A 24,117-nucleotide genomic window follows, 5' to 3' on the forward strand; every position below is an offset into this window, starting at 1 on the left:
GGTGTACTTTAAGAGAGTTAAAAACAGCGGAACTACTGGACAGCACCAAGTTTTCTCAATAATGCAACAATGTTACACTTGGTCAAACAACTCGATTAGCTTGTTGCCTAGAGACAAAAACAAATTTGAATTTGGCCAGTTTAAATTATACCTTGAAATATATCAAACTACAATCCAGTTTGAATTGAGTATATTGACAATCTTAAAAGCCAGTCTGATGCTTTGGGGGTATAAGACTGGGGAAAAGTGAACAGTTGGTAGGAGAACTGACATGCCCAGCATGTAAACAGACAGCCTGAAAATAGCTCTCTTAAAAATACCTTGTCGATCAGTAATCTGTGACGCAGAAATTCTAAGAAGACATAAGAAGATCCGAATAGAAGAATGAAAGCTGCCTGTTTTAAGATAAGAAGTGTGGTTTTGTAAATCTTAATTGGGAGTTTTATTGGACTAGTATTATAGCAGGCAAGGTAAAAGATAGGTTAGAGGAATTATTCTCTGTTATACTTAAAGTTGTTAATTTTTACTTTAAATAGTTCTTGGCCACTCAAATTTTTACAGGTTACTGCATGGGATAAATCTTTTCTATGTGGCTGGTTTTAAATTTAGAAGGAGGGTTTACCCAGTGTCGTAACACTCCTGAAACACAGCATCCAGATAACTCTGCCCCTCCCTGTGTCTCAGTGTTTGAAAGCCAAACTCAGCTCATCAACAGTGCGCTGGAGTTCCTCATGCAACCAATACCTGCTACAGATGTGGTCACTATGAACTACAAATGGAGTCCATTAGCTCCCACATCATGCAGTTACAATATATTGCCTGGCTCAGTATTGCTGTCACAGTTGCTTGTTCTTAATTTGATTTTGAAAAATTGTGGACTTTTCTTTAGTTTGTAGTAAGTAAATATTTCCCCTATTTACCTTCAACCTGAAAGTAACCTATAATACAGTCAAATTAATAGCTATCATGAACCAATTAATTTACGTTTATGTGTACTCTAACTCTTTGGTGCTGGCCCTCTCATCCTGGGCTTCAATTTAGCATGGTGGAAAACACCTTAAAAACTATGAGCCACAAAAAAAGCAAGTAAAAAGTACCTCTTACATCTTGCATCCAACTTGTTGAGGTGTATACTGTACTCACTCAGGCTGTGTCTTACTCTGGAGGTGATCTCTCCTTTCAGATTGTCCGCTTTCAACAGGCCCTCTTAAATAGAGGTGAAGTGTGCTGAGATGACTCACACTAGTTAAACGTCAATAGTAATTAACACCCATTCAGACTTCAGGTGATGACTAATACCTGTCCCTCAGTCAGCTACCTTATTAACCTTTTCATTTGGCTCCTGAATTTTAAACTTTTAAAATGACAAACGATTTACCAATTCGATTCTTACGCTGCATCCAAATTCTCCAAACTATACACAAAAAAAACAAAAGAACTGTGGGTGCTGGAAATTAGAAACAAGTGACCCTTTCAAGGTGAGAAATCAGAGTTAACATTTCCGGTCCTGTAACCTTTCAAGAAACATGAAATTTGATTTCTCTCCACAGATACTGCCAGACTTGCGGAGTTTTTCTGGCAATTTCCGTTTTGTCTGTATCTTCACTCAGGCTGTGTCTCACTCTGGATATAATTTCTCCCTCCTAACCGTGCAAAGCTTACAGAAGCGAAGCTCCTTTTGCAGTGGCATACACAACAACTAAGTGTTGATAGTGAGGGAATGGATGGCCTGGAATCATTGCCAGTAAAGCTGGCTGCTTTGTCCTGGATGTTAAGTTTCTTGAATCAGTGTTGTTGGAGCTGCATTCATCCAAGCAAGTGGGCAGCTTCCATGATACTCCTGACTGTGCTTTGTAGATGGACATGCCCTAGATGTCAGGAGGCAAGTTATTTGCTGTGATCTGCTCTTGTAGCCACAGTATTCACATGGCTAGTCCAATTAAGTTTCATATCAATGGTAACCCCCAGAATGATTAGATTCTTTAGATTAGATTCCCTACCGTGAGGAAACAGGCCCTTCGGCCCAACACCGACCCTCCGAAGAGCAACCCACCCAGACCCATTCCCCTACATTTACCTCGACTAATGCACCCAACACTACGGGCAATTTAGCATCTTTGGACTGTGGGAGGAAATCGGAGCACCCGGAGGAAACCCACGCAGACACGGGGAGAATGTGCAAACTCCACACAAACAGTCACCCAAGGCTGGAATCGAACCTGGGACCTTGGTGCTGTGAGGCAGCAGTGCTAACCACTGAGCCACCCTGCCGCCCATTGATCAAAGACAGTAATACCCCTAAACATCAAAGGGTAATGGTGAGATTCTTTATTGGAGAAGCTCATTGCCTGGTACTTGGATTGCACAAATGTTGCTTGCCACTTATCAGCCCACATCAGGATATGGTCCACATTGTTACTATATTGAGACAGACATCCGAACTAAATCAGCCTTTCTACTGCTGTATTAAAGAGTTTAAAATTTAAACTCTTTAAAAAACCCTTAGAAATGACCTCAAAGGTCATTTTGGGCTTTCTGAACAGCCAATCCTAGACTTTGTGAACAATCAACTGCAGACACTACTTTATAAATTGCTAAGTCTTTTGCTTAAGATTATTAACAGTACTTCAGCACAACAAAAAATAAATAAAGTAACCTAATTGGCCTTTGCTTTTGTGATGATGTTGTCACTTTTAAAAGGTTATTATTTTGTCCTTTTTTTTAAAAGGAAGAGAGGTTGCAAAGGTAGAGGTGAAGAACTCACTACTGAAAAAGGCTTAAGTAAATAATTTAGGAGGGCTTTAGGTTGTTTTTAAAAGGTTGAAACAACAGAAGCAGTTTGAATGGGAGTGGCCAGCTCTCAGACCAGACTTTCCAGTTTTCTTTTAAACTGTAGCAGTCAGAAGCTGTTTGGGGTCAAAGAAGAGTTGGAAGCTTCAGTAAATGATTCCAAGCTGCTACTTTCTCTAAAATCTCTCCAGATGTTGTTTCCTCCTGAATTGGAGAACTGCACGTAAAACTCTACGTCTAAATTTGTCTTTTTGCTAACGGGGTGTGTTTACGGAATATTACTACATTGAAACTGTTCATTAGTAATAGGTACTGCATCTATTATTCGGTTAAGCTTTCCAATAGTTAAGTTATTCTAAATTCCTTTTTCTTCTGCTTGTATTTTAACTATAGTGTTTACATAAATTGTTTTCCTTAATATATCATAGTTTGAACAGTCGCATCACATCTGGAACAGATACTTCATATCTACGTTTAATATAAGAGGAGGTTGGGTCTGAGCCAACCTTTTAACACATTTTGAGGGGGTCTGGTCTGGTCCATAACACTTGAAATTCAGCATTCATCGTTTTCAGCTCAATTCACACAAAGGACAGGCCAACAAGCAAATGATAAAGAAAATAACAGAACTATTCAGACTCCTGTAGTTATTTTACAATGTATTGTTCCTTAGGCATAGAGTCACAGAGTAATACAGCATGGAAAGAGACCCTTCAGTCCAACTTGTCTACACTGACCAGGCCACCTGAATTTGACCTATGTCCCATCTGCTAGCATTTGGCCCATATCCCTCTATACTCTTCCTATACCCGCTTCCACCATTTTCTTTGGCAGCTCGTTCCACACATGCACCACCCTCTGCATGAAAAAGGTACCCCTCACGTGCCTTCTAAATCTTTCCCCTCTCATCTTAAATCAATGGCCACTAGTTTTGGACTTGTCCACCCAAGGAAAAAAAACCTTGACTATTCAGTGTATCCATGCCTCTCATGATTTTATAAACTTCTATAAGGTCACCGCTTTATCTCCGACACTCGAGGGAAAAACGCCCCAGCCTATTCAGTCTCTCCCTATAACTTAAACTCTTCAGTCCTGGCAATATCCTTGTAAACCTTTACTGCACTCTCTCACGTTTAAACAACATGCTTACTATAGAAGAGTGACAAGAATCACACTCAATATTCTAAAAGATGATGGCTTCTTGGTTGATTTTCTGAAGATGTCAATTAGTGTCACCTTTACATTCATGCAGATGAAGGCATCAATATTTATAACTTAGTTGTCTATTCCCTGAGCTTCTCATGTGAGGTTTGGCATGGAGATTTTAAATCTTTATGCCGTTGCATCAACAGTCAGATTCTTTTTCCCTCAAAACACAGTCCAAACTCAATTCAAACTCTGACCGCTCCCTAACAGACTTTCTGTCTCCTTCATGAAGTGCCAGTTACCATTCACCATGTATCATCTGCTTGAGCACAAGGTCTTTTGCAGCCTTGAATAAATTCCCAGGTACTGACCTCACTAATGGCCAACTTCTGCTGTCTGTTTAAATATAATGCTCTTCCTCAATGATGAAACGTCAGTAGAATCTTTTGATCAAGAACCAACCTGCAATTAACTTCCAGGCTTGACCTCATGAATAAACAAAAGCTCGTTTGTTCTGTTTACCTTTTAATACAAACAATTACCCACAGTCCAAAAAGTAATTTTTAGCTTGCAGTTCCCAGCTCAAAATCAAAATTCTCCAAAATCCAGAATCATAAAAATATTTTTTAAAAATCACAAGCGCTCAAAATACATCTTAAAGAAAAAGGAATTGATGTTACAGTATTATACCTACCAAGACTGTGTTCGTGAACCAGCAGAGTATTGGAAAGTCCAGATTCTTTACAATCCAAAGGTAGAATACCTATGAGATGGGCAGTGCAGTGACCAGATTAGCATTGGAATTTCAAAACACTTTGGCATAAATGTCAAATATGTTTTGATTTTGCTTACCAACTACTTCATCATTTGGCTTAAAGAAGCTCACTTTTGGTCCAACTGAAAAAGTATATTTAAAGAATATCATATTTCAAAACAAATGAGTGTATTATTGTCAACTTAATTTTTATAAGCATGGAAACATGCTTGAACTGTAGGTTTGATATCCAGACATTTCATTACCTGGCTAGGTAACATCATCAGTGGCGACCTCCAAGTGAAGCGAAGCTGTTGTCTCCTGCTTTCTATTTATATCTTTCTCCTGGATGGGGTTCCTGGGGTTTGTGGTGATGTCATTTCCTGTTCATTTTCTGAGGGGTGGATAGATGGCATCTAGATCTTTGTGTTTGTTTATGGCGTTGTGGTTGGAGTGCCAGGCCTCTAGGAATTCTCTGGAATGTCTTTACTTAGCCTGTCCCAGGATAGATGTGTTGTCCCAGTCGAAATGGTGTTTTTTTCATCCGTGTGTAAGGCTACGAGGGAGAGAAGGTCCCAGTACAACCCATGGACAAAACCCTATCCTGGGACAGGCTAAGCAAAGACATGCCAGAGAATTCCTAGAGGCCTGGCACTCCAACCACAACGCCATAAACAAACACATAGACCTCGATGCCATCTATCAACCCCTCAGAAAACAAACAGGAAATGACATCACCACAAACCCCAGGAACCCAGGAGAAAGATATAAATAGAAAGCAGGAGACAACAGCTTCGCTTCGCTTGGAGGTCGCCACGGATGTTACCTAGCCATGTAATGAAACGTCTGGATATCAAACCTACAGATCAGCGTGCAAACCTACACCCTAAACCTCAACCTGAGCTACAAACCTTCACAAACCTTGCAAAAACATACTTGAAGTAATTTGTAACAGATATCCACTGTCAAATTTAGGAATTGCCTTCTAATTGGAATAAGCAAAGCCACTGGTATGTTTTTTAAACTTGAACGTTTAAAGGCTATGCTTATTTTGGAAGAAATAATTGCAATTACTGGCCCAGGACAGGAAGAGAGCTTTCCTTTTAAAAGAAAACTTGCCAAAGCAGAGCTGAACAATAAAGGCTGTGGTGTTCCAGCTTCAAAGTACTAGGCATAAACATTTCTGACAAAGACAAAATCTGGAAAACAGTGTAGAAAGGCGTAATTCCAGGGCAATGCTTGATTGTTTCCTTTCTAATCTGAACATCTGTTTTTAAATGCTTTTATGGTTCCTCTAAATGCAAGTCTATGATTTTAAACAGTTAAATTATTCAGTTTTCTATTTTTATATTATCCGACTACAGTATGTAGCAATTACTGATTTTAGCTTTACATTAGTGGACACATATACAAAATTTGGAGCTGACACTGACTGGAAAGATTGTGTATGTGAAACTGGTGATTAATGGTATGCATTTAACTTTTGGGACTACGCTCATTTATTCCCAGATCGGTTGCAAATTTGACCTCTCTAAGCTTCCAGTTTTCTGCTCCTTTGAACATATTCACAGTAATAGTGTACAGTAGTGGACTAAGAATCCAAACAGTTGAACTGATAATCCAGGGAATGCAAGTTGAAATTATGACAATTTTACTATGAATTCCATTTACCCGTAGATGGAAATAAAAGTATTAACAATAAAAAGCACCATGAAGCTAAGTAGTCAGACCATTATCAAACCCCCAGAGGTTCATTGTCCTTTAGAGAAGAAAGCCTACTGTCCTCCTATAGTTTGTCTCAGTTATGACTCCTCAGGCAGAATCTTTCAGATTTCAAAAGTTTCAAGATCATTGTGGGGTCTCAACCCTGTTCACAGAAGCAGCGCCTCCAGGACTGATTTTACAGAAGTTGCATCAGAGACTGCCATTGAATTAAAGGACTTCCAGCTGGCTGTGGAGGAACAAAGAGAGTCAGTCCATGAGACTGAGACAAGCTGGCAGTCTTCACCAAGTATGTGGTGACAGTGCTATTGGTCTGCATGGAATGTGAAATGGAGAAGTGAAACAATTGGAGGCAATGGCGCCTCTCATTCAAACCTATACTATTCTTCAGACAACAAGTGTCCAGGAAATTGGGTGAAAAATTCAAGTCTCTGCTGTAAAAGACCTCAGACTTTACAATATGAACCTTAGGGCCACAGACATTTGCTGTGGATTCCCATATCTCCCATTACCCATCAGACTGTAGAAACAGTGGCAGTAGTACATTGGAAAATTGTTGATAATTTGTAGCTAGCTGGTGAGCCTCAACTAATTTCAGTGCTTTCGAGTGGGTTGTCATAACAGGAGAAAAAAATAGAGGCAGTCGGCAACAGTTTGGGGAATCGTTACAAGCACATTCTTCATAATTTTCCAGCCTAGCAGAGAACCAAATGTGTCAAAAGTACACGGGGAAAATTCCCCTTGGTGTAAAACATTATATGTAGGCAGATGGAAAAAGGGAGAGGCACCAGTATCAAATCCAAAAGGAACATCCTACATTTTTGAGAGAGAGGATGTTGCCTTGCTAATTGGCTACTAAGACCTCACTTGTTATCCGTATATGATCTTTATAGTTAGTAGACTTTATATTTAGATAATCAGCAGAATCAGGAATCATTGGTGATCTTTTCTTCCCTTGTTCAGTGATGTTGAAGCCATTTATATGGGCAAAAAACTTGTCAAATTGACATTAGTTAGCTCCACATAGATCTAGGAACTTGTTTGTAAGATTAATCTCGACGCCCTACACAACATTTCTAAATAGTCTGTGGAAAATTTTAAGCTTAAACTATAATCCTATCATTTCTCCAGATTAATATTTGGTGCTTGACCAAAAACAAAAACAAATTTTTTTTTTCATGTTGTAATTCTTTTAATTGTAAAATAAACTGCGCAAAACATTTCTGGATAAATCCTTGACCAAACAATAGGAATAGAAAGTCTTAACCAAATCATCACTTACCTTCAAGAACAACTCCAGCAACTTCTCTTCCAATTGGTAAGAAATCTTCCTGCAGTTTTAGTTCCATCAACAGCTAAATACAAAGTGATTTTCTTTTTAATAACAAAGAAATGTACACATTTCTTTAATACTGCAACTTTAAGAAAGTTGACATGAAAAGTTACTCCCAGCCTCTTGCTGCCCTTGAAAAGGTGGTGCAAACTGCCTTTTTGAATCACTGCAGTCCATTTACTGTAGGTGGACCCACAACGCATTCAGGGAGGGAATTTCAGGATTTTGTCCCAATCATTCTGAATGAACAGCAATATATTTCCAAATTAGAAAAAACAAACGACTTGGAGAGGAATTTCCCATCTGCTGCCCTTGTCCTTCTACATGAGAGTGGTTATGGATTTGGAAGGTCCTGTGTCAGGAACCTTGTTGAATTTCTGCAATGCATCTTGTACATGGGTCATGCTGCTGCTAAGAAGCCTTGGTGGTGGAAGAAATGAATTTTTTTCGGATTTGGTACCAATTAAGTGGGCTCATTTTGAAAATTTTAAATAGATTAGATTCCCTACAGTGTGGAAACAGGCCCTTTGGCCCAACCAGTCCACATTGACCCTTCGAAGATTAACCCACCCAGACCTATTTTCCTCTGACTAATGCACCTTACACGGCCAATTGACCTGACCTGCACATCTTTGGACTGTGGGAGGAAACTGGAGCACCCGGAGAAAACCCACGCAGACATGGGGAGAATGTGAAAACTCCACACAGACAGTCACCCGAGGCTGGAATTGAACTGGGGACCCTGGTGCTGTGAGGCAGCTGCGCTAACCATTGAGCCACCGTGCCACCCCTTACAATGCTTTTCTAAAATACAAGTATTATAATACATGCTAGAAGATCAATGTTGAATTCATTTTTTTTATGCCGAGTGCAATACTAGTTTACAAAGGGTTGTTTTCTTTTCCCTGGACCCTAGGGTTCATTGGAATATGACATTTTCTACCAAAGTGCCAAATGCCTTGTTACCTGGGATCCATGTTCACCATCTGGACTTTGTAGAGAAGGTCCACTTGCACCTTTGTTCACTTACTCAAGAATTATTCATTTACAATTACAGTATTACTAACTTTAAAACACTGTTGCATATATAGGAAAAGAGTTAAATGTGATTGCAAATAAATTTCAAAGGTTATTACCAGCCACTCACTTGGACACTGAAACGTATTGCTGGTTTACTCATTACGTAAATATTGTCAAAAATAGGCCTTGTGAGGACACAGTTAAAGCAGAGCACAGGCCCATACAGTGAAACTTCACTATATTAAGAAAACATTTAATTATCGTTCAAATAACTCTTGTAGTAGCTTATGTACACCCCCATCCTCCTCTCTTCAGCAAAGCCCATACTTCTATTAGATCATTGGCCGAACACCTAGCGTTGGGCAAGTCTCTTTCTATTTCTGTTGGAAAGAGAATCTTCAAACAATTGTGAGGGAATCCTGAAGGTATTAGTTCCTTCCACACAATTGCATTATTTGTGGAAAGAAAAGCTACCATGCTGGCATGAGCTGCATTTTGCTCCATATGACTTTGCTGATAACCTTGAATTGTTTTTCATTCCAGAACCAAAAGGATAAAAAATGTAAAGGAAGCAGCAAAAAGACAGAAATAGAATATGGAAAATAATATAAGATTAGAGGGTACAGAACTTCCAACCTTGCAGTAAATTTCAAAATGCCGTTCCAGGTGAGTTACAAGTCCTGTCAAGGTGCAAAGCAATGCCTAATTGTTTCCCCAAAGCAAGGAGGGAAAAAATGGAAATCTAATTAGATGGGAGAGCCTTTTCCAAGTATGGTGACAGCGAGCAAGAGGGGGCATAGCTTTAAATTGAGGGGTGATAGATAAAGGACAGATGTCAGAGGTAGTTTCTTTACTCAGAAAGTAGTAAGGGTATGGAATGCTTTGCCTGAACGGTAGTAGATTCGCCAACTTGAATGTGCTTAAAGTCGTCATTGGACAAGCATATGGACGTACATGGAATAATGTAGGTTAAACGGGCTTCAGATTGGTATGACAGGTCGGTGCAACATCGAGGGCCGAAGGGCTTGTACTGCGCTGTAATGTTCTATAATCTTTGAGGGTTGTGGTCACAGATGTTGGAGTGACTAGAGGTTCTGAGTCTACCGTTTTGATGAGAGCAGTAAGACAAGTTCAAATATTAAATGGGGACACAATAAAACTCACAACAAAAAATAAAACAAAAAATGCTAAACAAAGCCAAAAAGTGTAAAAGAAATAAAAAGACAAAATGTTAAAATGCAACTGAAAACCATTTTTAAGTGAAATAATACATATTCTAGTTTTCTTTACACACCCTATGTACCCAACTGTAAATATATAGAAACATTAAAGCGATTTACCTTTATATTCAAAGGACTAAAAGCGCAAACTTTAACTTGTAATTTGACATAATGGTCATATACACTAGGAACAGATTCCTACAAAAAAAGAAAAATGTCTGTTAGTTGTGTGCCTATTTCTAGGGCATTGACATTGATTCACCTTTACCGAATACCTTGTTTGTGCCTCACAGTTGCACTGATGTGCATTTTGGTGATACCATCCAGTTTATACTGCAGGGTTATTTTACTAATAACATCATGTGGTCAGAAAAAGGAAAGCTCCTATACGCTGCATGTTGTTCCTCAGTTGTGAATGCCTGAACTATGGAACACTCTTCCCAACCAGCAATTCTTCCTTCAAGATACACTTTAAAACTTATCCATTTGATCAAGCTTTTTGTCAATCTCTCCACAAGTTGTTTACTTTTTGACAAAATAAGATTAGAAGAATACCTCAGCAATTGGGTAGCATGCAAACATTTTTCTTCATTTTTAATCGGTTTCTTTCTCTTCACAGATGCCACTTGATCTTCTAAAATGCCTCCAGCACTTTGACTTTATTTCAGATTCTGATATGCAGTCATCTGCTCTGGTTGTCAGTTAACTCATTTGGCTAGATGGCCATGCAGAAGAACCAGTCTCTGTTCAATTCCTGCACCGGCTGAAATTAGAGTCTCCTCTTCCCTCCCCTCTCCTCACCTTGTCTGAACCTCAATCACCACCAATTGTCTCTCTCTCTCTCTCTCTAATGAGAGAACAGCCTTAATGGTACAGTAGATCTATTATGAATTTAACTTTCTAGATTAGAGTGGTGCTGGAAAAGCTGAAGAAAGGCTTTTGCCCGAAACATCGATTTTCCTGCTTCTTGGATGCTGCCTGACCTGCTGTGCTTTTCCAGCACCACTCTCATCTAGACGCCAATCTCCAGCATCTGCAGTCCTCACTTTCGCCGAGTGAATTTAACTTTACCTATTCGTCTGTAATTCTTGTAATTGAATGTGTCTTGGGATGACTACTTCAAGCATGGCATTGAATAAGCGGGCTTAAAGATAATAAAAGTGGATAAACTTGACCAGCGCACTGGCATACTCAGACCTTTATCTTTGAGCATATGTGTCAACTACAGGAAAAGAAGCCAAACTCAACAGTGTTCTCTAGCATAGCTAGGACAAGTGGGAACATCGTCAAACAATCATATTGATTTGTTAATACTAATGTGCCACTGCAATGCAGATGTTCAACAGCACTTTCCAAACTATTATCACTGAAAAGGTAGCAGCAGATACTTGGGAACATGACCCTTCCAAATGTCAGGGCTTTTCAGAGTGGGTTCCAAAGTGGAGGCCTGAAGAAGAGCCTTTGGAGTTGAAACATTAGCTCTCCACGTATCGCCAAAGATGTTGCCAAACTTGTGGAGTTTCTCCAGGACTTGGTTTTTATTTCGGATCTCCAGAATTCACAGTATTTTGCTTTATTTCCCAAATTGGAATCACCAGATCAAAGCTATTAATAGCTGCCATGGAACCTTAACATACTCCCATTCCAACTGAAGCATCATCATAATTGTCAAGCCTCCAAATGAGGTTGCAATGAGAAAGTGTTTAGGAAACACTGCCATATAGCATCCTGACTTGGAACTATATCATCTCTTCACTGCCACTAGGACAAAATCCTAAACCTCTTTTCTCAATAGCATAATATCTACACCACATGATTACAGTGGTTCAAGACAACAGCTGCCCAAGGACAATTTGATGTGCGTACAAATGTTGGTCTACCCAACTACAGTCACAACCCATAAAAGAATACAAGAAAAATCCTTCTTTTTAGAATGGACGCCCAACTTTACCAATTCACAAGTGTCCTCCGAATAAGGCATTAGATTAGATTACTTACAATGTGGAAACAGGCCCTTCGGCCCAACAAGTCCACACAGACCCGCCGAAGCGCAACCCACCCAGACCCATTCCCCTACATTTACCTCTTCACCTAACACTACGGGCAATTTAGCATGGCCAATTCACCTAACCTGCACATTTTTGGACGGTGGGAGGAAACCGGAGCACCCGGAGGAAACCCAGAGACAATATGCAAACTCCACACAGTCAGTCGCCTGAGGCGGGAATTTAACCCGGGTCTCTGGCGCTGAAAGGCAGCAGTGCTAACCACTGTGTCACTGTGCCGCCCACAAATTCACCATATTTGTAGTTGCAAGCAAGAACTAAACTAAATTACATAATTTGTTTGGCTCATGTTTATTATTACAAAACATGATTTCCAGTTGAACAGTCAAATATTTCAATAGACTAATTTATTTCTAATTCACGCTAATAATATCAGGACAAGGAGGCGGCTTCTAACGCCTTCGCCCAATGTCAACCTAACATGGTGGCCTTGTTCCAAAGGGATGAGCTCAGCTTAGTGGTCTTCATCCGATATTGAGGTCTTCTTCGCTGTTAGTTTCCAGGCATTCCAGTGGCCTGGTGTGGTGGACTTGTCCTTGTGAAGAGGTTTTCTTTGGCAGGGATGTCTCGTTCTGGGAATACTCATACTAGCGTAGTTATCTTGGCTTGGTGCAGCAGCCATCTTGTCCCGTATTGGCAGTCTCAGTTTTGTAGTCTCGTCCTGGTGTGGTGGTCTCGTACCACCATGGAGGTCTTCTTCGGCAGAAGCTTCCAGGTATTCCTGCATTTGTCATTTTTAAATTGGCTTTCCTTGAACTGAAATTGATTTGAGATGAACTTTGGCTTAACTGTCACTTTTTTTTCTTAGCTATGACTTATGTCATTTATTCAGACGCAGTGGTGTGGCGACTTGGAAAACTTTTCATTGCTTTTTTTTTGTAAAGATATACATGACAATAAATTGCTATTTTATTCTAAAAGCTCTTTCAACTGCACATGTGAATGTGCCAACCTAATTTAAAGCAAATTTTATTAAAACATGGCAGTGTCATTCAACTTCTTGTCATCAACACAGTTGTAGCTAATCATATTCTGTCGTCCAGCAACATCGAAGTTACTGCACACAGTTTATTTTAAACTCTATAATCTATGAAAACTCCATATTCCCTTTTCTCTGGCCTCTTGCGCATCAGTCAAAAAGCTGCCCAAGTCAGTATGCCTTGAGCTTTCAAATTCTCCTCAACATTTTTATCTCCACTGCACCTTTAAAACATCCCTTAAACCCATTTTTTGGCCAAAGTATCAGTTACTCATTCCAATTTGAAGTCAATTTTTGTCTGTTAAGGGCATTTACCAGAATATGTATGGATGCCCCACTTTGTAGTTACTGGCTAAATGGAAGTGAGCTGCAACTCATGTCTAGATTTGAATCATGTGTCCTGATTTCATAAATAATACAGTTGACTGATGTATGCACAATACCCTGAAATCTGACATCTTTATATCTTATAAAACAAACAAAACATTTTGTTGCAAAACATTTAGTTAGGCATTTATCACTATATGTCAACAATGAACTAAAACTTTTTAATTAGACTTACAGTAATAATATCAATCTTTGTCCTACATGTATAATTGAGCATTAAAATGGAGCATGAAGACAGCTGTTGTTTATTCCGATGCCTAGAGTCATGGAGTCATCACGAACAGAAATGTAACTATTGTACGAGGCTGACAGTTTGAAATTTCTCAGACTTTGACCTCGTGTTTCTGACATTATAATCAATTACTTTCCTGATTTAATCGAATAGAGAAACAGGTTTATGGGGCTAAATGATCTACTTCTGCTCCTATGTGATCACACTTGGACAACAGTTTGTTACTTCGTGAGGCAATTTTTATATTCGCTTCAGAGTATGATACCAACCTTGTCTTGAAACACAAACTTTACGTCTTCATTCAATTCAGCCAAGTGACAATATAGTCCCTTCATCTTGAGCTTGAAAAAAAATGAAATATTAAAAAATTGCAACAATGTCTAATTTCATGGATACATATGTTTTAGAAATAAAACTTTTAGGTTGGGGATTGACATTTTAAATAGAAGATAACAGAAGCACCAGATTAGGATTGTTTACCAGCCTTCAGAAGAGAGGCTGTAAGTTTATTTAACAAAGTTAGAGTTGGAAGTAAACAAAGAGTAGGCCCTTTTTGAGTTATTTAGTAGATACAGAAGTTGTCTTCAGAAGGGGTTTAAGTTATTCATGTGGTTCTGAGAAGAAAGATTCGAACCAGTGAACCGTGACATTCAATGCACTACCATCACTGAATGCCGCACTATCAACATCTTGGTCAATACCAGCGACCAAAAACTAAATTGGATAAGCTTGAAGACGACTGTGGTCAAAGGCCAGGAACATTGCAGCGAGTAACTCACCTCCTGACTCTGCAAAGCCTGGTCTCCTTTATACAAGACGCAAGTACAGAGTCCGATAGGATACTCCCCATTTGCCTGGACAGGTGCAGCTCTGTCATTACACAAGAAGCTTGACACCATCCAGGACAAAGCAGTTTGCTTGACGGGCACTACATGTACAAACATTCACTCCCTTCAATGATACCCAGTAGCAGAAGTGTGCATCATCTACAATTTACCAAAGCTCTTTTAACATCAACTTTCATGTAAAATACCATCTAGAAGGACAAGGTCAACAGATATAGGGGAACACTGTGACTGACAAATTCCCCTCCAATCCACCCAAAACATATAATTGTTATTTCAGTGTCACTAGGTCAAAACCCTGGAGGTCCCTGCTGATCAGTTTTGTGGGGTTATCCACCCCAAATGGATTGCAGCAATTCAAGAAGGCAGTTAACCAGCTTCTCATGGGTAAATAGGGATAGGTAATAATTGCAGTGAAATCAAAATCACGTATGATTTTTCACAGAAACAGATACTCTCAGTTGGAGCTTCGAAGCAGTTTTGAGAAACATAGAAAGAAATTGACTCTGACTGCAATCAAGAAACAAAAAGGCTACCAAATCAAACGTTGTCATCTGATTTTGGAGCCACTTAGCAAAAGAGCATGAGGGAGTTATTACTATCCTGGAAATGGGATATCCACAATCAGAAGCACTTATGGATAGTTACAGAGTCACCTACCCAAATGTTAATGGAAGGATTCCAAAAACATTTCACCCATTGGAGCGCATCAAAACTCTTGAAGAGAATCAAAATGAATACCTGGGACATATGTGACACCTTGGTTTGGTCCTAAAAGGTGGCAAGAATATTTAAGAGCGGCAAAGCAGAGCTTCCCAAACTTTTTCCAGCTGGGGAGAGTGAGGGGGAGAGTGAGGGGGAGAGTGAGGGGGAGAGTGAGGGGGAGAGTGAGGGGGAGAGTGAGGGGGAGAGTGAGGGGGAGAGTGAGGGGGAGAGTGAGGGGGAGAGTGAGGGGGAGAGTGAGGGGGAGAGTGAGGGGGAGAGTGAGGGGGAGAGTGAGGGGGAGAGTGAGGGGGAGAGTGAGGGGGAGAGTGAGGGGGAGAGTGAGGGGGAGAGTGAGGGGGAGAGTGAGGGGGAGAGTGAGGGGGAGAGTGAGGGGGAGAGTGAGGGGGAGAGTGAGGGGGAGAGTGAGGGGGAGAGTGAGGGGGAGAGTGAGGGGGAGAGTGAGGGGGAGAGTGAGGGGGAGAGTGAGGGGGAGAGTGAGGGGGAGAGTGAGGGGGAGAGTGAGGGGGAGAGTGAGGGGGAGAGTGAGGGGGAGAGTGAGGGGGAGAGTGAGGGGGAGAGTGAGGGGGAGAGTGAGGGGGAGAGTGAGGGGGAGAGTGAGGGGGAGAGTGAGGGGGAGAGTGAGGGGGAGAGTGAGGGGGAGAGTGAGGGGGAGAGTGAGGGGGAGAGTGAGGGGGAGAGTGAGGGGGAGAGTGAGGGGGAGAGTGAGGGGGAGAGTGAGGGGGAGAGTGAGGGGGAGAGTGAGGGGGAGAGTGAGGGGGAGAGTGAGGGGGAGAGTGAGGGGGAGAGTGAGGGGGAGAGTGAGGGGGAGAGTGAGGGGGAGAGTGAGGGGGAGAGTGAGGGGGAGAGTGAGGGGGAGAGTGAGGGGGAGAGTGAGGGGGAGAGTGAGGGGGAGAGTGAGGGGGAGAGTGAGGGGGAGAGTGAGGGGGAGAGTGAGGGGGAGAGTGAGGGGGAGAGTGAGGGGGAGAGTGAGGGGGAGAGTGAGGGGGAGAGTGAGGGGGAGAGTGAGGGGGAGAGTGAGGGGGAGAGTGAGGGGGAGAGTGAGGGGGAGAGTGAGGGGGAGAGTGAGGGGGAGAGTGAGGGGGAGAGTGAGGGGGAGAGTGAGGGGGAGAGTGAGGGGGAGAGTGAGGGGGAGAGTGAGGGGGAGAGTGAGGGGGAGAGTGAGGGGGAGAGTGAGGGGGAGAGTGAGGGGGAGAGTGAGGGGGAGAGTGAGGGGGAGAGTGAGGGGGAGAGTGAGGGGGAGAGTGAGGGGGAGAGTGAGGGGGAGAGTGAGGGGGAGAGTGAGGGGGAGAGTGAGGGGGAGAGTGAGGGGGAGAGTGAGGGGGAGAGTGAGGGGGAGAGTGAGGGGGAGAGTGAGGGGGAGAGTGAGGGGGAGAGTGAGGGGGAGAGTGAGGGGGAGAGTGAGGGGGAGAGTGAGGGGGAGAGTGAGGGGGAGAGTGAGGGGGAGAGTGAGGGGGAGAGTGAGGGGGAGAGTGAGGGGGAGAGTGAGGGGGAGAGTGAGGGGGAGAGTGAGGGGGAGAGTGAGGGGGAGAGTGAGGGGGAGAGTGAGGGGGAGAGTGAGGGGGAGAGTGAGGGGGAGAGTGAGGGGGAGAGTGAGGGGGAGAGTGAGGGGGAGAGTGAGGGGGAGAGTGAGGGGGAGAGTGAGGGGGAGAGTGAGGGGGAGAGTGAGGGGGAGAGTGAGGGGGAGAGTGAGGGGGAGAGTGAGGGGGAGAGTGAGGGGGAGAGTGAGGGGGAGAGTGAGGGGGAGAGTGAGGGGGAGAGTGAGGGGGAGAGTGAGGGGGAGAGTGAGGGGGAGAGTGAGGGGGAGAGTGAGGGGGAGAGTGAGGGGGAGAGTGAGGGGGAGAGTGAGGGGGAGAGTGAGGGGGAGAGTGAGGGGGAGAGTGAGGGGGAGAGTGACAGGTGACCATCATTGCACTATACACACACTGACAGATACACACTCCCACACGCACCCTCACACAGACTTAGACCCCTTTACACTCACGCACACAGATGCACTCTCTCTCACAACAACCCCCCCCCACACACACATTTGTGAGGTGAATTTATACGTGCAGAGTTGTATTGTACTTTGCTCAAAAACTGCATGAATCCATGTAAGATTCTGGCAATTCATTTTTTAGATTAGAATCAATCTAAACACTATGGCACAGACAGCAGCACACAGGGGGCTAACACCTTCAATACATTATCTGGGCTGACACCAATTGGTAAAGTTCACCTGAGAATGTAACTTTTAAAAAGGTTTTGTGATTTACATTTGAAAGAAGTGAAACTAACAGTCATGCTAACAGATGAGAGACTTCACAAACAATCAAGGTATTTTTCAATGTATAATTTCAGTTACGTCACACTGTAAACTTTTGTTATAAATTCTGTGTCTTACAATTGTGTCCTCCCCAACCACCTGGAGGAGGAGCAGCGCTCAGAAAGCTAGTGCTTCCAATTAACCTGTTGGGCTATAACCTGGTGTTGTGTGATTTTTTAAACTTTGTACACCCCAGTCCAACACCGGCATCTCTCAATCCTTTCTACAGGTAAAGGACATAAAAGAATAGAAGAATTGTTGAAGAGACACAAATATTGTTCAGCTTTAGACAAACTCAAAAAACAATAGAGCATTGGAGAATGAAAAATAGTCCCAGGAGTCCAAAATCATCCACATGCGTGGTGATTTCTGCAACAGTGATTTCAATTTTTTACAGGAGCAATGTTAGGAGTACAGCTGAATCTGGTCTAAAACTGTAATTATTTATTTTTAATATCACTTCCGAAAACACAATTTTCACAAGGCTTTGAATTCTCCAGGAGTGCTTTCTGTTTTGTTTTATTAGTTCATAACATTTGGATGCTGAATCTTTTGGAGTCTATTATGATTCAAAACCAATGTTGCTATTTTGCAAGCTTTTGAATTACTTGTACAGAATAGCATATCACTTATTCTAGCATGCGCAGGCAAGAAATGCCTATCAACAAATTCATGTCAATGATTAATAATAATGAAAGCAACATAACTAGAAACACTAAACAAAAAGAGAAATATGTAACAGGCCAGTCACTGAAAAGAGAAAACATAGGGTGCTCATCTCATCCTCAGAACAGAAACCTAAATGTTAAATCAAGCCATTTCTATTTAACACAAGGGGCTTTATTATCTTTCAGTTTCCAGTTCTTTGTATTCTAGCTGTAATTTATTGGGACAGTGTCAACTTCACTGTTTATGAATGAATCTGAAAACACAAACACAGCAGGAATTTTAACTTCGCTAGTTACCATTTGAGCAAGTTGTAATGGTGCAGAATGGAAACCTGGTTTAATGGCACAGCAACAGGTAGGTATTTTGTAATCAGAAATTAAAAAAGGATTCATCAGACAAACAAAATACAGCTGATACTGCAAATCATGAATGACAAAACGGTGCTGGTAATTCTCAGCAGCTCAAGCAGCATTTGTAGAGAAACAGAGTCAACGTTTCAAGTCAATGATCAAAGATGGGAATACAGCAAAAACTCTTTACTGGCATCTAACAGAAAGGAAGACAGTTGCAGCTGTTGGAGGTCGATCACCTCTGTTCCTGGAAATGACTTCAAGAATTGCTCAGGGTAGTGTCCTAAGCCCAACAAGCTTCAGTTGCTTCATCAATTATCTTCCCTTCATTATAAAATCATAAGTGGGAATATTTGCTGGTGTTTTCATAATATTTAGCATCATTCAAAACTTGCAGGAAGAAAAGAAGTCCGTATCCAAATGCAACAAAATCTGATAAGTGACAAATAACATTCGTGCCCCACAAGTGCCAGGCAACCATCCCCAACAAGAGAACATCTCACCATTGCCCCTGGACATTAGCATCATTGAATCTCCAACTATTAATGTCCTGGGCATTACCACTGACCAGAAACTCAACTTGACTAGCCATACAAAAACTGTGGTGACAGGAACATATCAGGGCCAGGAATTCTACAGTGAAAAGCTCACCTCCAGTCTTTTCATTGTCTTTCCACTAACTACAAGGCATAAGTCAAGACAATGATGGATCCACTTGGCTGGATGGTTGTAGTTCCAATAACATTAAAGAAGCTCAACACCAATCAGGACAAAGCATCTGCCTGAATTACGTTACATTCACCAATTTCAAAGTCACTTCCTTCACCACTAACTCACAATGACAGCATTGTGTACAATAAACAAGACGCATTGCAATAACTCATTAAGTCTCCTCTGACAGTACCTTCTTGAACCTGCTCCATCATTCAATGATGGTTTATCTGATTCTGGCATCAAATTCACTTTCCTGCCTGTTCCCCATAACCTTTGACGTAAAGTGAAGAGATATAGAATATAGTTTATTTCTATCAAAAGGCCAACCACTGATTTCAGCTTTGGAAACTGTGAGTGAGCATCAGCTGATAGTTCTGTGATTGTTAAAAGAATTAGGCTATTTTAAAAAGAATTATGACTATAAACCGCTGGATTTCACCTATGTTCTGGTCAATATCTAACACTCAACCAACATCTGCTCACCATTTCATTTCTGTTTCTGGTCTCTTTCTCCATGTGACTTCCTCAATGCCAGAGTTGCTCATATTGGTTATGTCTTGATTCCGTTTTGCAGCGGACACCAAGAGAGAACTCAATTGGTAGGATAATTAAATCCATAATGTTGGTGTGCCTCTGCACCATTTTCAAGCCATCCAAGCTAACTTGCCCATCTTATGGGTATTTACATTCACAAATTGGCTGCCACTTTTTCTAACAATATCAGAGACAGCATTTAGATAGCAGAGTGGCGTACTCTGAACGTGCTGAGCTTGTAGCCCATCGAAATCATGTTCTGCTAAGGGCTCTTGTGTTACAATGTTAGTATCAAAAAGTATGGTGCTGGAGAAACACTGCCAGTCAGGCAGCAGAGGAGTATGAGGGTTGATGTTTCGAGCATAAGCTCTTCTTCCTGCTGAAGGGCTGATACTCAAAATGTTGACTCTCCTGTTCCTTGGCTGCCGCCTGACTGGCTCTGCTTTTCCAGCACCACACGTTTTTGACTCTGATGTCCAGAATCTACAGTCCTCACTTTCTCCTTGCAATGATAGTGTCCCTACCTCTGGACCAGAAGGTCCAGGTTTAAATCCCATCTACTCAAAACATGTGTTCTCACATGGCTGAACAGTTGAATTAAAATATTTATCAGTGAAAGCACTTCTGAGATACTGGATTGACTAGGAGATTCTCAGAACTATTTAAAACTGCTAAAGGAATGCAAATTCTTCTTCCTATTTTGCTAACTTCACCAATATTCTGTTCCACCCAACACAAAGTTAAGTAAATTTCAAATTTTCTTTTCAAACCCTGTTGTACATCATGCTACTTAAATCCTGTAACTACCAAAAAAAAATTCCCCAGATCTAAATTCTCAGTAACTGTGAAGGCCTTGAATACCAATGTCAAAGGCCACTCCCATTCTGAAGAATTTTATCAGACTTAAAACATTGACTGTTTCTGTTTCCACATTTACAATCACACAGCATGGAAACAAACCCATAGTTCCAACCCATCTGAGGGACCAAGTTTCCCAATCTAAACCAATCTCACTTGCCTGCATTTGGCTCAACTTTTCCTATTCACGTACCTGTCCAAATGTCTTCTAACTGTTGTGGCTGTACCTGCATCATCCACTTCCTCAGATAATTCATTCCACATACAAACCACCAGCTGTGTGAAAACATTGCCCCTCAGTCCCTTTTAAATGTTTCTCCTCTTGCCTGAAAAATAAGTCCCCTAATTTTGAGAAAAGACTTTTACAATTCACCTTATCCATGTCCCTCATGATTTTATAAACCTTGCTAAGGTTACTCCTCAATCTCCTGCACTCCAGACTATCTAGCCTTTCTTTATAACTCAAACCCTCCAGTCCCAGTGACATTGTGATAAATCTTTTCTGAACGCTCTCCAATTTAATAAAATCCTTCGGCGACCACAGCTTTACACAGTACTCCTTTTCCAGCACCACTCAAATCTAGACTCACCGACATCCTGTACAACCTCCACATGATGCCCCAACTCCTATAGTCAATGGTCTGAGCAATGAAAGCAAGTGTGTTAATTGCCTTCGTAATCAACCTATCTACCTATGATGCACATTTCAAATAATTATGTGCCTTCATCACCATCTGTAGAAAGTGAACAACTGAAACAAGCAGTTTGAAAAATAAAAGTGATTGTTTCTTTGAGCTTTATTAGTTTAGAGGCAGGAACAGGTACACTACCCATGCAGAACAATCTACAGGTTAGATTGTCAGGCTGAGTGACAAATCTTATATCAGTTCTGAGGAAGGGTCACCGGCACCTTAACGTTAACTTCGATTTCTCTGCAGAAATGCTGCCAGACCTGCTGAGCTTTTCCAGCAAATTCTGGTTTTGTTTCTGATTTATAGCATCCACAGTTCTTTCGGTTTTTATTTCACAAGTCTCATATGGTGGTGGAGCACTGCAGCAGTATTATTGAAAGTAAAGGCCAGTTTAAAAAAAAGGAAGTGTACGAGAACATCAATTATTGCTTCATGTGTAGTGGTATGTTGACAAAAATGCTCTTGGAATACAATACTTTGCAAAGATAATTTGAAGCAAATAAACGACCAAAATACTTTGCGCACAAAAAGAAACAGGAGAGGGAAATAACATACCTACTACAGTCGTCCTTACTCCATTCACTCTATATAAGATAATATGCTTTAAATATTGATAAACATTGCATTATTAATTGCCTCGATACGGCTAGAGGGGTGAACTTTTCTAAAACCGAGAAAAGGAGCGGTGGTATGAAGCGAAGTTAAATGTCTCCCATCAATTATAACTCAAGCCCACAGCACATCCACAGCGTCGTCATGGTCACTTCATTGTTTCAACCTAACCTGACCACCCACAAATCCAAGCACCGCCCTCAGACTCACACCCAATTCGTTCATTCCGGCAGTGCGACGGGTACACGCGCGCTCTCTATGGTCAGATCAGCTGTCATTCAAATAGGCATCCGCTCCGCGGAACTCAACGAGTCAGGTCGAGGAGAGATAGAGAGCAAAGTCGACAGGCAGAAGGCTGAAAGACCATGTAAAATCAGGCAGCATCAGGAGGTGGAGAAGTCAACGTTTCGGGTGTAACCCTTCTTCCGGACCAGCGGACTTTCGGGCTGTGGTGGGGAGGGGAAAGCGGCGTCAACCAAACTTGCTGGCTTGGCCAGACGTCTGTTGATTGGACTCCTCTGCGCGGAGATGGGCGGAGACCCGTCCTTCGATAGGACGTCGCTACTGTCAGTCAGCGAGGTCGCGGCGCGTCGTTTCCGTTTGGTTGTACGGGCGCGTCGGGTAACGTACGGAGGGGAGAGGGGGCGGGGACAGAGAAACGAGAAAGAGAGTGAGCGCGTTAGGTTTAGATACTAGGCAACGGGTGGAGGGACAAGCGGAGAGAGAGAGAGAGGCGGCTCCTTATCTCACCCACACCCAGTCGCCGGCAGATCGAAAGAATATCTCTACTCCAAAGGAGAGGGAGGGGTGAAGGCCGTGGAGCCGCCGCTGAGGAGCGACCCTCCGCCGGCGCTCTCCGAGATGAGGTAAGTGGCTCGGCTCCCAGCCCCTGCAATGGCTCTCCCTACAGCCAGGGGATTACTGCCTCCTGTTATTTCAGGCACTGCTTGCTGCAGGCATGTCTCCCTTTTTAATGCATACTGTGGCAACTCATCGCCTTGAGCAATCTGCCTTTTGAAACGCAGGCTTTGCTGGCAGACCTTTTTAAAAGTAAGAGGCAAGTCAGTTACTGTGGAGGGAGGTGAGGGGACTTTGATGAGGTTATTTGCTGCATGTTATTGTCGAGGTGAATTTTTTTTTGTGCCTGATTGCCTGGCGATTTTGTTTTGGGACCATGGGAGGCTGGCAGCGACCAAAAGTAATGGGTTGGAGATCATTTGAGACCCTATACCTCCCTTTCCCCTTTCCAGCTCCTCTGTTGCAGGGTGGATTGGTCGCAGGGAGATGGGAATAATAATGTGTAATCTGATACAAGTGTTTTTGAATCATTATATGAAAGGGGGGTGGGGGTAGTATTTGCTTTTTTTTCCACATTGCCGATCCTTGATTTCGGGAGTATTATTTGTTGCAGGACGTTTAATTTGTGAAATCGAAGAGTAGCGCATGAAACCCTGAAGTATGATAGATATTTCTGTCGTTTCAATTAAGCATAATGGAGCAACATTTAAATCCGAAATATGAAAAATCCAAGCCTGTTGTTTGAATTATGCAGTTTGAAGATGAGGGAGTAAACGAATGAAACGAGATTTTTTTTATTTCTAAAGTCGCGATCGGTTCGCCGCCCATTCTATTACTTAAGAAAAAAAATTCATTCGACGAGTCTTAAACTGTCTGAACCTGGCAATTTATTCAATACAATCTGTGTTAGCAACTCCTACCTTTTTTTAATACTGAAATTTGGTGGTGATTGTCATTTTGGATGTATTGTTTATTCAGTGGAATCTGAAATATATTGGATTGAACAGATTATGAATTTTCAGCAAAATAGCCAACCACCTTGAGATTTGGGTAGAATTATGGTCATTAATCATGATGATGCAACTGACAGTATAACCTGGCAAGTCTTGCCAAAATTCAACTGTATAAGTATGATTTATTCTATAGTAACGTATTGGTTGAGCGCTAATGACATTGGGAAGATTTTGGTTGAGGCAACGATTTATTAGAGATCTGTGATCAGATTATTTCAATGTGATAACACTACATGCTTATTTATATGTAGTCACATTCACTAAATTGCAAAAGAAAAGCTGTTGGGGAAAAAAACATACTTATGAAATCTAAATTTGACAGTGTTCAGATTGAGTTTTAACAATGAAGCCA

At 41.9% G+C, this 24,117-nt stretch overlaps 2 protein-coding genes across 7 annotated transcripts in view; one reads left to right on the forward strand and one right to left on the reverse strand.

The window, feature by feature from the left end:
* cryzl1 (crystallin, zeta (quinone reductase)-like 1) overlaps window positions 1-22,424 on the reverse strand; it is a 92,659-nt gene extending 70,235 nt beyond the window's left edge. Inside the window, exons 1-6 of one of the 4 annotated variants that reach the window (XM_043701259.1) lie at window positions 22,165-22,424; window positions 13,919-13,990; window positions 10,106-10,183; window positions 7,695-7,767; window positions 4,789-4,833; window positions 4,631-4,699 (exon numbers count right to left, since the gene is read on the reverse strand). In XM_043701259.1, coding sequence (XP_043557194.1) covers window positions 4,631-4,699; window positions 4,789-4,833; window positions 7,695-7,767; window positions 10,106-10,183; window positions 13,919-13,990; window positions 22,165-22,179 — 352 coding nt within the window. In that variant the 5' untranslated portion in view covers window positions 22,180-22,424. Of the gene's footprint in view, window positions 1-4,630; window positions 4,700-4,788; window positions 4,834-7,694; window positions 7,768-10,105; window positions 10,184-13,918; window positions 13,991-21,897 lie in introns of all 4 variants that reach the window. The other 3 variants (XM_043701258.1, XM_043701261.1, XM_043701262.1) reach the window with 3 other exon arrangements.
* A 191-nt stretch (window positions 22,425-22,615) lies between these two features.
* The window catches only part of itsn1 (intersectin 1 (SH3 domain protein)), a 207,869-nt gene continuing 206,367 nt past the window's right edge, over window positions 22,616-24,117 (forward strand). For all 3 annotated transcript variants that reach the window (XM_043701257.1, XM_043701255.1, XM_043701256.1), the window contains exon 1: window positions 22,616-22,820. The gene's annotated coding sequence lies outside the window, so the exon portion shown is untranslated. The remainder of the gene's footprint in view (window positions 22,821-24,117) is intronic.

The sequence above is a fragment of the Chiloscyllium plagiosum genome, chromosome 12 (genome assembly GCF_004010195.1).
Source record: "Chiloscyllium plagiosum isolate BGI_BamShark_2017 chromosome 12, ASM401019v2, whole genome shotgun sequence".
Taxonomy (NCBI): domain Eukaryota; kingdom Metazoa; phylum Chordata; class Chondrichthyes; order Orectolobiformes; family Hemiscylliidae; genus Chiloscyllium; species Chiloscyllium plagiosum.